At 39.2% G+C, this 16,003-nt stretch overlaps 1 protein-coding gene across 2 annotated transcripts in view; it reads right to left on the reverse strand.

Annotated features, from left to right (window-relative positions):
• Uvrag (UV radiation resistance associated) overlaps positions 1 to 16,003 on the reverse strand; it is a 238,294-nt gene that overhangs the window by 108,777 nt on the left and 113,514 nt on the right. For both annotated transcript variants that reach the window (XM_051192314.1, XM_051192313.1), the window contains 2 exons: positions 15,140 to 15,245; positions 1,519 to 1,645 (listed from right to left, as the gene is read on the reverse strand). In XM_051192314.1, coding sequence (XP_051048271.1) covers positions 1,519 to 1,645; positions 15,140 to 15,245 — 233 coding nt within the window. The remainder of the gene's footprint in view (positions 1 to 1,518; positions 1,646 to 15,139; positions 15,246 to 16,003) is intronic.

A 16,003-nucleotide genomic window follows, 5' to 3' on the forward strand; every position in this document is an offset into this window, starting at 1 on the left:
ACAGAACTACAATAGTCTTATAAATCATTAGAGAATAGGGATAAATTCAACTAAGCCAAGACCCATGCATTACTGTTTCAACAGTATTTTGTAAAGAAAATCTAACAAACAGCGCACATGGGATTTTCTTGGGGGTGGTAGACAAAACCTTGAGATTCTATTTCCCACAACTATCCTGACAGATATATTCAGTGCAGCCCCCTTAAACTCCTAGCAAGGCTTTTGGTTTTATCTAGAAATGTGTATGAAAATGGGAATAACCAAGGTGACTTAGAAGAAAAACAACTAAATTGAAAAACTTCAACAAACATCAAAACAAAGCATGACATGAGAAAAATTAAATGAAGGTCCTTAACAGATCTGCAGCAAGGTTACAGCGACCTAACTCACAAGAAAGTGAACCACCATGCTCAGTTTGTCTGAAAAACAGAATGTTAATTCTGACTTATGAACATACAATCATCGATTCCAGGTGAACTGATGACATAAATGTGGACATAAACTAGTGAAGGGTTCTGAAGAAAACACAGAAGAACACCTTTAAGGTCTCCAAACAGGTCAATGGTTCTTAAACGAGGCCCCAAAGCCTTAAATGTAGACAGCAGCAGCAGCGAGCCACAGGATGGGAACATGCTCCTAATGGGCATGTCAAAGAAAGTCCCTACAGCCACAAAGAGCAAGGACCTCTGTAAACTGGCAGTATAACAATTTAATAAACAGTCAAAAGCCCTCAACTGACACTTTACAAAGGGTTCATTTAAAGTGTGCAGAACGGTGCTGGAGAGACTAGAACCCGACGCTACAAGGGCACACTCCACACACCATACAAAGAGCAAGTGCGGCTCACAGAGCAGGGCAAAGATGGGGGCCAGGCAAATGAAAAGCTGTTTTGGAAAAGCTTTAAAGACCATCTATTGGAGCCGAAGAGAGATAGCCACCCACAATCCCAGTTTTACTCCTAGGTTTCTCGCCAACTGAAATGCACATTTATCTCCATCATGCACTTGAACATGCATGGAATAGTCTCAAATTCACCAACAGTGAATGTAAATAGATAAATACATACATATTTGTGTAATGGAATATGCTTAAGAATCAATTATAATGATAGGAAGCCAAGGATGACTCTAGCAAACAGGTTGAAAAAGCTAGCACATAAAAAGTGTACATATGATTTCTATAAAGTGCATCATTAGATAAAACCAATCTCTGGTCTCGTAGTGTGGTTAGAACCATGGTGAATGGTGGGAAGCACCAGTGGGTGGCAGGGTTGCAAGTCTTTAGTCATGGTTTCACTGACTGAAATTCTATTTACATGTGTGTTTACTTTGTGAAAAGTTACATATATCTCAGCATATAAAGACTGGTACATAATTATGCTTGTTAGCACCGTCAAGATATTTCAAAACTACTTAAAAAAATTTTTTTAAAGTCTGCAAAAGTGTCTGTTTGGTCCCACAGAAAGAAGGAGACTACCGTGCATGGAGGGAAGCTGGTCTGCATGGTGGCACTGCTCACCTTTGTCCTGTAGAGCGGTTTGCTGCTTTTGCAGGAAGGCCACCTCCCGTGCCAGTGCTTTCTTCTGTCTTTCCAGTTCATTTCGGAGCACCAGAATTTTCAATCGCAGGCATTCGCTTTCTTTTTTCTAAGCAAGTAAAATCACAAGTAAGTTTATGGATATAAAGAAATCCATAGCTATAACTGCACATCCACCACGTTCAAACCAATAATGGCCAAGTGCTCATGGGCCTACAGATCTCTGAGTGATCACTTTAATGGGAAGAAGACAGAAATAGGTGAGCATGGGAAATGAACCTTTTCTAGGAACCTTTTCTAGTCTCTTGCAGAAATAAGCAGAGGGGACAGTGGTGTCAGGTGAGCATCAGCTGGACACCCCAAGTAGATAAAAATAACACAAAATACCAGGCAGTCAAATCGAAGGATGTAAAAGGATGATGTATAACAGTCAAACGAGATTTATTCCAGAGATACAGGATGGTTACCATTCAAACACAATGTCACAATAGCAGGCTAAGGAAGAAAGGCATCTGAAATGAATGAATTGTACAGATACTAAAGATGTACAATAAAGACAACAAAACACACTACTTCATCATGATCTAAAGACACAAAAGTTTCAGTTAGCTGGCAACCAACATCATACTTAATTATAAGAACTAAACCCTCCCAGCTAGGTTTAAGAACAGACGAGAAGTTGCCTTTACTGCTCCTACTTAACAATGTGGATCAGAAGACCTCACCATGGCAATAAGACAAGAAAAAGGAACCTGGTGGTGGAGGCCTACACTTTTAATCCCAGCACTTGGGAGGGTCTCTGTGAGTTCAAGGACAGCCTGGTCTATATAGTGAGTTCCAGGACATCCAGGACTGTTACTCAGAGAAACCCTGTCTCAAAAAAAAAAAAAAAAAAAAAAAAAAAAAAAAAAAAAAAACAAAACAAAATAAAACAAACAAACAAAAAAAAAACAAACAAACAAGACAAGAAAAGGAGTGAAAAGCTATGTAACAGGGAAGAAGGGGCATACAGAAGCAAAAGCCAGCCTCTGGCACATGAGCAATTACAGCAGACTGAAGTCTGGATCTCTAGCACCTGAGCAACATCAGGTGGGCTGCCTCACTGAGAAGGCAGAGATGGGATCAGAGATGGGGATCCCTGAGCAAGCTGGCTAGGAAGACCTGCTTCAGTGAAAAGATGGAGAAGGACTAAGAAAGACGCCTGAGGTCAACCTTGGGCCTCTGATGGACATGCACGTTCACATACACAAGGTGTGTGTGAGCCCACACATGTGACATACCACACATACAAACACATATATACATGTACACGCTTGTGTACAAAAGGAGACAAATTCCTTTTATTCAAATATCTTCTCTGATTCATGCTTCCATTTACAAATCTGATATCCCGACCGCACAATGAAGCTACTTGTACCTGAACATATGAATATGCATTATAAGGATTTATCTTTGCTGGTCTCCATTACATGGTTATCAATAATATACTTTCCATTACTTTCATTGATGTAAGTATTAATCAAATTGTACTTTGGCTATGCCTGGTAAATTGTTGTCTTTTCCAAAAGTATAACATAGCTAATTAAAGTTATAATAAAAATATACTTATTTAATAAACTAAAAATTAACAATGTGGAACAAGCTGCTGGAAATTTCTCAAAGGAAGAAGTCTGTCCTCAATTGACTTATAGACAATAAGGAAACCTGGAACTGAGTGAGATGCATGGTGACCTGACCTTGTAGAAACAAGGGTCCAAAAAAAAAAAAAAAAAGGAATAATTCTGGGTAATTGTATTGAAAGCACTCTGCAGCAATCATTTCTCACCCACAATGCTTTCTTCTTCATCCCTGAAACAATCGTTCTAAACCGATGGCACGATAATCCACTAAGGACACATGCCAATAGAACAGGACAAAATCTTATTTCTAAACCATTCTATTAGGCTTGAAAAATCTAGAAAATATGCCCTGAAACTGAATGTGCTAAGTAATATTTTTGAGCAGTGTAAACACTAATGAGGGACTTACTATATAGTTTTAGCTGCTTCTACTAATGTAGGTGCTTATTATGTTTTGACAAAACTCCATAAAAACAAAGACCTAACAGTCACTGATGTTCTATAATGTGGAATAGACCAAGTACCCATCAACAAATTAGTGGAAGAGCAAAACAGTGTATACATAGAATGCTATTCTGTTTTAAAAGGGGAGGAACCCTGAAATACATAATAACATGGAAAATCTTTAAGATTATTATGCTATGTGAAATGAATAAACTGTAAACAGTCCCTCTATGTCAGACACCATTTATATGAGGCACTTAGAACAGTTGCAATCGGGCTGGGACTGTAGCTCAGTGGTAGAGTACATGCTACCACAGGCAAAGCCCTGGGTTCATTGCCAACTGTCTGCAATCCCAGTTCTAAGAGAACCACCACCCATGGCAAAAACACTAATGCACATAAAATAAAAATAAAATATAAATTGAGAGAGAGATACAAGAAAATAGAAGACTAAAAGTGGCTGGTAGGTTAGCTTAGTGAGTAAGGTGCTTGCTTCTAAGCCTCATGACCTGTGTTCAATTCCTGGAACTCACTTGGGAGGACAGAACTGAACCCACAAACCTCTTTGTCCTCCATGTAAACACCAAGGCACATGAATAAATGGGTTTTAATCACTGAGATTAGAAATGTTCTGCTAGGTTTCATAATTAAAGAAATTGAGGGAAGGGTCAATGACCCAGTAGGTTTTTCTTTAGTGTGATCAGAAATCTTTGGGTCTTCCAACATTACTGAGGGAAAATAAGTAAACCCTTCAATAGTAAGTTTTTCAGAAAGATGTAGGTGTTCAATTGTTTTAACCCAATTTTTTTTTTCACAAAATATTCAAATAGAAGTTTACTTGGGCAGAGAGATAGTGAGAGTAGGCATTTTTTAGTAAACACAACAAGGCTAGTGGGGGGCTCTATTTCAGGGTACACACTCAAACTGGGAATGTTTTCTCGTTTCCAAGAACAAAATGTACAAGTTAATCTAAATACAAAGCTAACATGGGAAGGCGTGAGTGTAGCATGTTTGTGTTATGGTCCATGTGAGGAAACTGGCCCATTTACAGAAATAAATCCATGAGCTCTAACTAGGATTGTTGGCTCCCATTTCTGAAGAGTAAACAAACCCTGCCCATGTGCGTGGCTGCTTCCTTGCTCATACTTCAAAGGCCAGCTGATCAAAGCTCTTAACGTAACATAAGTATCTTCTATGGACTGCTGCACTCTAGTTATCTCTTCACTCCAACTACAGTTAATGTCACACATCTACGCCCATATATCTGTCACCTTTAATTACAACACTCAGAAATCACAGGCATGCATGTTTGCAAGCACACATTCCTACTTATGGGTCTTTTAAAAATCATGGGTAATGTTAAATACATTTAAAAATGACAGACTGATCAATAAATAATATATTAGTACAAACAAATGTTTTCTCATAGATCACACTGGCGCTTAAAATCCTCAGACAGAAATAAGTTCCTAAAATATGGCCCTGGGATGATGGTCTCAAACACATGTGTAGTCACACATTGCAGCTGGACCCCTTCCATGGTCATGTTTGCCTGTGTATGGAGCACATGAGAGTCTGCTTGGATACTGCAAAGGCTTTTCTGCCAAACTAGGTAAGTTTCTAAAGGCCTTTCAGAAATTGTTATATGTACATTTGTGTGTGTGTGTGTGTGTGTGTGCGCGCGCTCATGCGCGCGCACGCGTGCATGAATATGTGCAAGCCAGAGCACCCATATCAAGGTCAGAGAACAAGTTTGGAAGTCAACTCTCTTCTTCAATCATGTAGGTTTTAGAGAATGAACTCAGCTCATCAGGCTTGGTGACATGTGCCTTTACCCAGTGAGTCATTTCATTAGTCTTTTATTAAACAAGAACTCAGTTTGATAAAGTTACAATCACAAAAAAAAACAAAAACTCCACTTCTTTATTTTAAGAAAAAATTACTTATTCCTCATAAAAATCTGTTTTACTAACATAGATTTACTATTGGCACTTTAAAATTAATTAGAAAAAAAATCTTTTTAAAATTCCTCAGATTTGATTTCCAACATAATTAACAGTGTAGCCTATGTCTCTTAGAGATTATCACAATTTTTAACATATTAAAGGGTCCTAAGACAAAAACATTTGAGGAATTGGTGATTTAGAACATATTTTATCTTATCTGTAGTCATCACCTACAACTGGAAGTAACTAACAATCTGGAAAATGTCTCAGAACTGTGCAAGTTAACAAATTGATTCCAAATGTCATTTATAGGTTGTTTTTCTTCCATCTACATGTAGCCAATCATTAAAGAAGAGAAAATGCTTCCTTAGAAAACATTTACCCTAATTTATTAAATTCACAGACTCACTAGTAGTACTATCAGGTGAGAACTCAGGTGTAGGCAGAAAATTAAAGCTTTATGTATATATTTATATAAAACATAAAAGAATTGGGCTTCTAAATAAGAATAAACACGTACAAACTGGTCTTCTAATAAATTAAATATATGAAGACACTGCAAAGTTTCTGGAGTGATCAACAAATGTTGTTTTGAAAAGTTCCAAGTTTGGACTAAGCACACAACACACAGGCAATTCTCCCTCCTTATTCTGTGGCTTTGCCTTGAAAATGGCTCTGGAGGCCAGCAGAAAGCCAACTGTCTCCATCTGGAGGAACCAGAAACGATACAAGGATGCCAGAATAAGGGAAGACAGAAAGAAAATAGGGACCCCAAATTCTGTCCAAGCTCAATGAACTCCTAACTGATCCCCAAGCCACACATGTATGTGTGGATGGACACAAATGGCAGAGCAGTGAGAGTTTAAACAAGTGGGTTACCTGCTAAAATACATTCTCCACAGCAAAATCTCAACGTCTACAAATTATATTCAGAATGTGCTCTGCAATACTGCTCAATCCATGAAGAGTCAGAGAATGCGACTCACTCTCCAGGAAAAAGGCATCAACATATGGGCAACCAAAAGCCAACAAGGATGTTAGAAGCACCAGATAAACAAAAACATATGCTCAGATGAAAAGCAAATTACTCTAATAGTGAGTAAAAGGAGAGAAAATCTTAGCACTGAACTAGAGGTTAATGAAAATATCTAGGAGGTTCCTGTTTCAGGTCAAGATGGGACAAAAGAATGACGAGCAGGAAACTATGCAAGGTTTCCCTACTCTGTACCAAAATCTGATTGCATCTTAATGTCCCTAACAAAAGCAAAAGCTGTAAATCTAACATGATACAAAGTGATTGAAAAATGTCATCAGTTCTGGGTTATTTTGAAAATGTAAAAGTAATGTATGCATGAATGAGGGCTTAGGTTCAATCACCGGTGTTGCAATAAATATTAAAATTTGAAGCTAAAACAATGTAGTTTGCTTTATTAAATTTTAAATTAACGAGAAAACCATGATTGTTTCACTATATACAGAAAAACATTTAAGTCATTCATGATTTAACAATCTCCCACAAACTAGGAAGAATTAAATCCTAAACCAGTGCAGACCATTGCTAATGTCATACTTAATGAAGCAAGAACAACATTCTTCCTCACACTAGGTATTCTGTTCAGTATATGGAGGTTCCTGATAATGAAATGAGCAAGAATTTAGGATTTTCCAAACAGAAGCTGGGTGGGATGTCACAGGTCTGTGACACTTATCATTTGGGAGGCTGAATCAGGAGGATTGCTGCGAGTTTGAGGCCAGACTGGGCTACAGAGCAAAACATAGTCTCAAAACACAGCAGTGGCAACAACAAAATTCCCAGCCAAAATCTAAATTTATAGATGACTGTTTGCATAAAACACTCTAAGAAATCTACAAAATAAAAATTATAACTATAGAGTAAAAGTATAAGATACCATAGAAATAAATGAGAATGAATAGCAGTGTAATATACTCGTCACAGACAAATGACAAACATCCAAAAGTAGTCACACTTAATAGTACTAATTTTTTGGAGACAAGTCCTTTCTATTTCATCCAGGCTAACCTTAAATTCCTGATCTTCCTGCCTTAGCTTTCCTGAAATTTAACATCCATGCATGATAAAACCCCAGAACTAGGAAGTGTGAATACCCTAAAACCAGAACAAACTGCTGCTAGGACTCCATCAACGAAAACATGGCCTGTCTTCTCTTCTAACCAGGGTTTTGTGGGGTGTTCGCCAACACCTGGCATAGCATGTCATGTTGCCTTGGGCTTGCCCGAACTCTCACAAACACTCAGGAGTATCTCCAACAAAGGAGCTTGGAGAGATTATTGAAGAACTAAACAAAAGTCTACATAAATAATAAATGTCACATTCACAAATTCTCCACAAATCCTCGTTAAAATTCCAACAGGCTCTCTGGTAGAAACTAGTTATAAAATTCATTTGGCAATATAAAGAACCTGGGAGGTAAAAAATCAGGAACTTTATAAAAAGAGTATTTGCCCTACCTGGCTTTCTTGACAAACCTACAATAATGGCTGCTTGGAGCTGGGGAAGATAGGCTGACAGGTCCAAGAGTCGGAGATGAAACAGATACCCATGCATATGGTCAGCTGACTTTAGACAAACATGTCAGGGTAATTAATGGGGGAAGGAAAAGCTGTTCGCCAAATACTGTTCTGTCAACTGAACATCAGTTTGGGGGGAATGTTTTACTCCTTCTTTATCCAGTTATTATACTACTACTACTAACAACAACAACAACAACTTGAAATAAATCACAAAGCCCTAACAGTAAAACTTCTAGGAAAAAAAAAAAGCAGAAAATTTCTGTAATCTTGAATTAGACAGAAAATTCTTAGAAAGACCACAGGAAAGACATAAAACATAAAGAAAAAATATATCAGGTGACTGGGGTAGGTAAAGTGAATACCCAAGTTCGGTCACCACAACTCATGTAAAAACCAGAACCAAAGCTGGGTATGGTAGCCAGGGGCGCACACATGTAATTTTGGCACTGGGAAGACAGGTTAGCCAGTCTAGCTTACTTGGTGAGCTCCATGTTATTGATAGATTCTGTCTTAAAAAACAAAGTGAGTGTGACCCATACCTTTAATCCCAGCACTAGGGAGGCAGAGGAATGTGGATTTCTGTGAGTTTGAGACCAGCCCGGTCTACACAGCAAGTTCCAGGACTGCTAGGATTGTTACACAGAGAAACCCTGTGTCAAAAATAAGCCCAAACCAAGGTTGAGACTACTGCAGAAAAGCACCTGAGGTGGGGGGGGGGGGGTTCCCACACCATTAAGAACAACAACAAGAAAATGCAGGCTGGAGAGATGGCTCAACAGTTAAGAGCACTTCCTGCTCTTGCAGAGGCCCTGATTAGGTTCCCAGCACCCACACATCAGATGGTTCACAACTACCTGTAACTTCAGTCCCGGGGGATCCAAAGCTCCTTTCTGAGTTCCAGTGGCACCAAACATGTATGTGGTACACATATGTATACACAATCAGACATGTATGTGGCACACACACATACATAACTAGACATGTATGTGGTACATATGCAAGCAGGTAAAACATTCATATACATGAAACATAAATAATCTTTAAAACAAATTATTTTATTAAAAGAAAAATATCGAAGCCTCAGTCTCAAAGAGCATTTTCCTCAAATGCCTATCAGGAAAAGAACTTGTATACAGAAGTAAATATACATGTATATTATTAATAAGGGCTGGAAAGACAGCTCAGCACTTAGAAGTACTGACTGCTCTTCCAAAAGAGCCAAGATTGGTTTCCTAACAGCCACATGGCAGGGCACAATTTTATATAACTCCACTTCTAGGAATCTGACACCCTCTTCTGTCCACCATGGGCAACAGGCATACATGCAGTGTGCAGACACTCATGCAGGCAAATAATAATAATAATAATAAAAAATCTATACACATAAAACTAAATAAACAAAACCCTTCAAATAAGGCCGAAAAATTCTAATTAAAAATGGGAAAGAGTTATTGTATGTTTTCTCTTATAAGCAAAAGCTAAAATAAAAACATGTAACAGTAGAGACTACTCGGGCAAGGAGGTTGGGAGGGGGCTAAGGGAGAGTGTTTGGGAGGGGAGATATGATGATATATATATATATATATATATGTATGTATGTATATGTATATGTATATGTGGATATGTCACAGTGAAATCCATTAATATAGAGATTTAATATACATTAATAATTAAAATAACAAAACAAATGGAAAAAGAACTTGGAACCACTTTATACATATGCCAGGACTTAACAGATAAATACATTGTACTTAATGAGAGCCAGGTTTCTCACTATCAGAAAAAGATACTGCAAATAAACAAAATGAATGAGAAAGCCAGAATAAACTCTGTGGCATCAGAAGTGAAAACATTATTATGAACTCATGTTTATTTTACTACAGATAGGTATACATTCATAGAGAGAGCGAGCCATGCCCACTGAGAGGACTTTAAAAAAGCAAGAAGCACACCCAGTGACCAGATCTTGTTTCTAAACATCATCAGCCAACCCAAGGAGCAGGGTTCTGGTGAGAGATGGCTGATGCCAGGGACAAGACAGGGCAGATACAAGGCAAACCAGACTACAGAGCACTACAGAGTAAAAAGCACAATAAGACAGAAAAACGAAACAAAATAAACTGCAAAAGTCAACCCGAGAGAGTGTTTATTATGTTTATTTATTTTAGAAAGGGTTTCGCTGTGTAACTCACGCTGGCCCTGAACTCACTAAGTAGCCTAGGCTAGCCACAGGCACATGACAATTATCCTGGCTGGGGTTCCTGAGTGTTGGATTACAAATCAGCACCATTACACCAGGCTCAACTAAATGATCTCCCCTGTGTCCACCCCAGTGCTAGGTATCAAAGCCCAGGATGTGAGTGTGTGAGGCAAGTGTCCTACTGCTGAGATAACCTTCATCCTTCCCCTCTTCCTTATGAGACAAGGTATCCCAGACAGGACTCACACTGAATTGTATTCAGCCTCAGCCTCTGAACAGAGTTCTGGAATCACAGAAAGCACGCCCCAGACCAGGCTCAAAAAGCCCTTTAATGACCAAACCCATAGATACTCAGATCAGGAAGCTGAACAGCATACTACCAGATTGTAGCTGCAGCAAAAACAAATGAGTTCAAAGGAGTAGGGACAAGGCTTCGTCAGGACGGGATCCAAACAGTCAGTGTGGACCCCTCTCCACGAGCCAGCACTTAGTGCTCAGTCAGTTTTACTTCCTGAGTTTGGACTTAGCAATGTACTAAAGTGGAGTTTGGAAAGGGAGTTATAGCACAGAGACCCAGAAAGCACTGCCTTTGCAAGGCTAGTATCAGTGATGATTAGTCGAAGCGATTTTTAAAAAAGAAAGTTTGACAATTTGCCATAGATCAGGGAAGCCTAAGAAGTCATGACTAAATCTACCGTTGTGTCCTGGACTGGGTCCTGAAGCAGCCCTGTCTGACACTGAGAAAACAGAGGACAAATCTTAAGCAAGGGCCACTGCACAGACAAGTCATCAAAATCAAAGTGAGTCTGAGAAGAGCCGAGGGTGGGTGGGAGTACTGAGAGGTGGCTGGTGGTGGGGGTGGGTGGGAGGGTAACAGCACTTGCTGCTCTATGAGCAGACCAGAGTTCGGATCCCAGCACCCACATCTGGTGGCTCACAAATGCCTATAAATCCTGCTCCAAGGGATTTGACCTCTGATTTTCCTGGGTACCCATATACACAAATGTACAGATACTACAAACACATAAATAAAATAAATCTCTAATAATAATATGAACAAAAGAGAGAGGTTAGGGAAGGAAGGATGACTGCTAGGGTAGTATGGCTTCCTGATGGGAATTCAGAACAGGAAAGGACATTAAGGTAGAATGGACTCCGGCTAATGTAATATACAGTTTCATTAACTGTAGCAAATGATAGCCTATTAAGATGTTGTAATAGGAGATGTTGGGAATTAAGTTCCTGCACTATCTTGGTTATAAATCTACTTATCCCAAATGGCTCTCCAATAAGAAGTAAACATCGGTTTAAAACAGACTTGAGTGAAAACACTGGTGAACCTAAAAAACGTCAGGACTTAAGAGTGACATAGTAATATTATGGTCTTAGCTTTGACTACACACCATGTCAGTTGCACCATGGGTAAAGAAGATATCAACATTAGTGAAAACTGGAAGGAATATATGGGAAACTCCGAGTTATCATTGTAAGATTCTTATAAATCTACAAGTTTTGTTTTTATGAGCAGAAGCACCAAACCTGGCACTTCTTATAAGATATATGAGAGACATGGACACAAACTAAGGTGTGGCGTGTTCATCACAGAACTGCGATTTAGAAGCAAGAACACATTACATAACATTTCCTAACAGTAAAGTAGACCAGTATCACACTAACAAAAAAAACAAATAAAGAGCTAACAAGAACACAGAGACAGCTCAGTAGGGAAGGCTGCTTGCTGGGAAAGCCTGAGGTTCTAGTTTGGATCCCCAGCACCTAGGTAATCCCAGTGCTGGGAGAATGTATGTGGAAACAAAACCATCACTGGAGCTTGCTGGCCATTGGTCTAGTCAAAAACTGGGGAGAGCCAGTCTCAAGGGATAAGGCAGAAGGTGGTAGCAGAGGCTTCCAACATCCTCCTCCAGCCTCCAAATACATGAACATGGGTGCATGCAACTGCACACACACACTTTCGTTATTCCCAACACAAGAGAGAGCGAGAAAACAAAATGACAGACCAATATTCCCCATGAAAATAAAAGCAAAACATTCTCTAAATGTTAAAACAAATTGAACACAGTAATGTGCTAAAAGTAATTTATTATGGCCAAGAGGGTTTTCCCTCAGGAATAAAAGTGGGGTTAGCATTCTAAACCAATGTGCTCCAGCATAGCACCACAATAAAACAAAAAAAGTTAAGATATACAATCACAGTAACAAAAGCAGCAAACAAAACCCCCAGACATAAAGTAAACATCCACGATGGTGGCAGTGGACATTTCCTAGGAAATACAGTTAAATGCCAGAGTTTATGCTGGACATGGGTGTAATGAGAGAAGGTACCAAACCTTTGCAAGGCATCAACTATAAACATTGTATTTCTTAACAGGTAATTACTTAAGGCTAATTAAGAGGAGGTTTGAAAAGGACAACTGGTTAACTTCAGTATTAAATATGATTTTTCACTGTACTTCCACTTGGGCTATAGAAGAGCGATTCTTATATACTAAAAATACTTGGGATGTAGTAGATGAACTTGAACCAATTTGCAAAGTGAGGTAACAGTACCTCTAATATGCTACAAGTAATCTTAGAGTTTATAACAAGGCATTGTGTTAGATTCATTCTATTTCAATTTTAACTTTTATTTATGTGTGTATTTGTGTGTCTCTCTGTATATGTATGCCACATGTGTACAAGTGCCCACAGAGGCCAAAAGAGGGCATCAGTCCCCTGGAGCTTGAGTTATAGGCAGTTGTGAGACTCCCCCTGGGGGTGCAGAGAGTCAAACACTCTGATGAGCCATCTCTTCAGCCTAATGGATTCATTCTTAAATTCAATAAATACTTAATATTTCTTTCACATCTACTATGAACAAACATTTGTCTAGAAGCTGGGAATCAAATGGGAGGCAAGATGGGCAAGTAAGGAGGGAGGGAGGGAGAGAATGGGAAGAGAAGTAGGAGGGTGGGGATTCCAAGTCTCATAGAGTTTAGAGAGACAAAAATATATTAAATAGATACCATGTTAGTGGTAATAATACTACAGAGAAAAACCAAGCAGGAGAGGGAACTGTACTAGGGGTGTGATTTTCAATGGGGTTATTAGGGAACTAGATGATTTCTAGGTTCACTTCCAGTTCAAAACTCCCTTGACTTCCTTCTGTGTTAACCAGGCAGCATGAAAACACAGTGTGACCCTTTGAACCTGACCTTGGTAAACTCACACATTCTATCACCTTACTCCGCGTGTCACCACTTATATTTTAGAAAAACAGGATTAAGCATACATGTTTCCACACTGAGACAAAGCATGTGCAGCCACTTAATGACGCAAGTCATTCCCCAGTCTTGCCTGGGAGAGGAAAGTAAGAAAAATAAAACCTAGCAAGTTCTCCCCAGACAAGGGTCCTAAAAATGCAGCATTTTTGTGCATTACAGAAAGGATTAAAACCTGATACGTTTTCTTCCCCCTACCATATACTCACGGCCTGGAATTTAGTCCTTTGTTGATCTTAAGTCATCTCTCTAACATGGAGGACTTTCCATAGACAAGGAGGGTGCTATGAGGAAACCATCAGCTACCTCTGCTACCTGGGTACCGTTGGGCACAGGCTATGTGCCAGGTACACCACAAGGGCATGCATGAAGTTCATCTGTATGGGAGTTTCTACAGGTTGAACAAATACAATAGTTCACATCCCAGGAGAGAGACTCCAGGAGCAAGTGACTCTGTGGACAAACCTTAATGTAAGAGGTCACTTTAGATGAGTGTGTGCAGGTTGACAGCGGGAGAGGCCACTGCATATGTGAGATAATGGATCCTGTGGACAAACAATGACTACGCCTTCATGGCAAGTTGTGAATTTCAAGCAATTTTTTATCCAATAGCACATAGAAAGCTGTGCATAGTCACGTGGCTTCATTTGAAGCAAAGTGAAACTCAGTGTTCACACTTGGCTTACAGAGACAGAACAGCCAGTCATTCCAAAGCTGCCATTCTTTCCCTCCCGAGGAAGAGTACAAAAAAAGCATCAAATCTATGAAGACCTGCAATCTGCCCATCCTGGAATGGGGTCACAGTTTCTTCAGAATGCTTCACCAAAACCACACTTCTCTAAAGGTAAACACTGTTTACAAATGGGCCTCATATTTGATCCTAATTAATGTAGAAATCTGTCTTTTAAAAGTAGATTAATCCTGAGTGAAAATAATCAAAGTACAAATCAAGTGGTAAGAAACTGTGTTCATTAAACCCAGCATTATGTATCTACACCAATGAAATGGGTGTTGACGTTCATTTATTCGTTTAGTCTTTGCACGTGCGTGTGTCATGGAAGTCAGAGGACAATGTGTAGGAGTGGGTTCTTGCCTTCTGTCACACGAATCCCAAGGACTATTCTCAGGTCATCAAGCTTGGAGGCAGGGATCTCAGTGGCTGAGCCATCAGTTCCACCCAAATGCTTACTTTCAGTAAATTGGTCCCTACTGGTCTCCACACCCCCACCCCTCGTCCTGGCAGTCATTTTCACTCACTAGACAGTTGATGTTTAGAGTCCACATTTATAAGACGTTAATAAAATAGTCTGCTAGTCATCTTCCAAGTAATTATATACAATCTCAAGTTTCATCTAACAGAATATGGCAGATTTACCTTACATTATTAGCAGATGGGAACTTTTTTCCTAACATTTAAAATACACCAGCAGCTATCTCAATGCAACATTATTAGCATCATTATTAGTACTGTGTGGAGGTTTTGTTTTTTTTTTTTTGTAGAATAATATGATAATCACTTGAAGAAAACAAGGAGTTTAAACAGGTACTTGTACAAAGACCTACCAGCTCATTGCTCGTCGATGTGAGTCTTAGTTTTTCTTCAATTTCCTTTCCAATTCTCTGTACAGTTACCTGAGTCTGTTTAATTGCACACTGGGCTCTATGAAGCCTAGAAATACAAGTTGTAGAAAAATGTAAGTGAGTTAATTACAAAGTCTAAACACAGAGAGCCACAGACATGAATTATAAATCTCCTAGGATAAATAGACCCAATCCTGAACAAACCAATTATTTCTAGATTCAAACATATAATGAAGTAACAGGAATTACAAGTCCTAAAATAACAGAGCTTTGAAACACTGAAACACCTACCTCTGCTACAACATAGTTACAGTAAAGGTCTCTTGGGTTTGGAAGCACGTTTGAAAATGATCGGGTTGAGGGGCTGAGAAGACGGCTTAGTCAGAAGAAAGGAGCCTGCTGCTCAAGCTTGAGGAGCTGAGTTCAATTCCCAGCACCCATGTAAAAGCTGTATTGGCAGCACAAGCTTGCAATCTCATGGGGCTTACTTTATATAAATTATTATAATTTATATAAAAAGTAAAAGATCTAGAAGTAACAAACCTATCTGAAAATCTGTCAGATATCATTGTTTTCTATAGTTGCAAGATCAAGGAAGTATGTTATTAACATAAAGATGAAAAATAGACCAATAACCAGGTACTCCTATACGTAGAGATAATTTGGTCAGCAGAGGCGAGATGACTTAGAGCCAGGGATTTGGAGACTAATGGAGACAGAGCAGCGAGACTCCATCTCAAAAACAAAGACGGGCTGGAGAGATGGCTCAATGGTGAAAAACACTTGCTTTACAAAGGACCCAGGTTTGGTTGCCAGAAGCCACAAAGTAGCTCACAGCCATCTGTA

The sequence above is a fragment of the Phodopus roborovskii genome, unplaced genomic scaffold, assembly GCF_943737965.1.
Source record: "Phodopus roborovskii unplaced genomic scaffold, PHOROB, whole genome shotgun sequence".
Taxonomy (NCBI): Eukaryota; Metazoa; Chordata; class Mammalia; order Rodentia; family Cricetidae; genus Phodopus; species Phodopus roborovskii.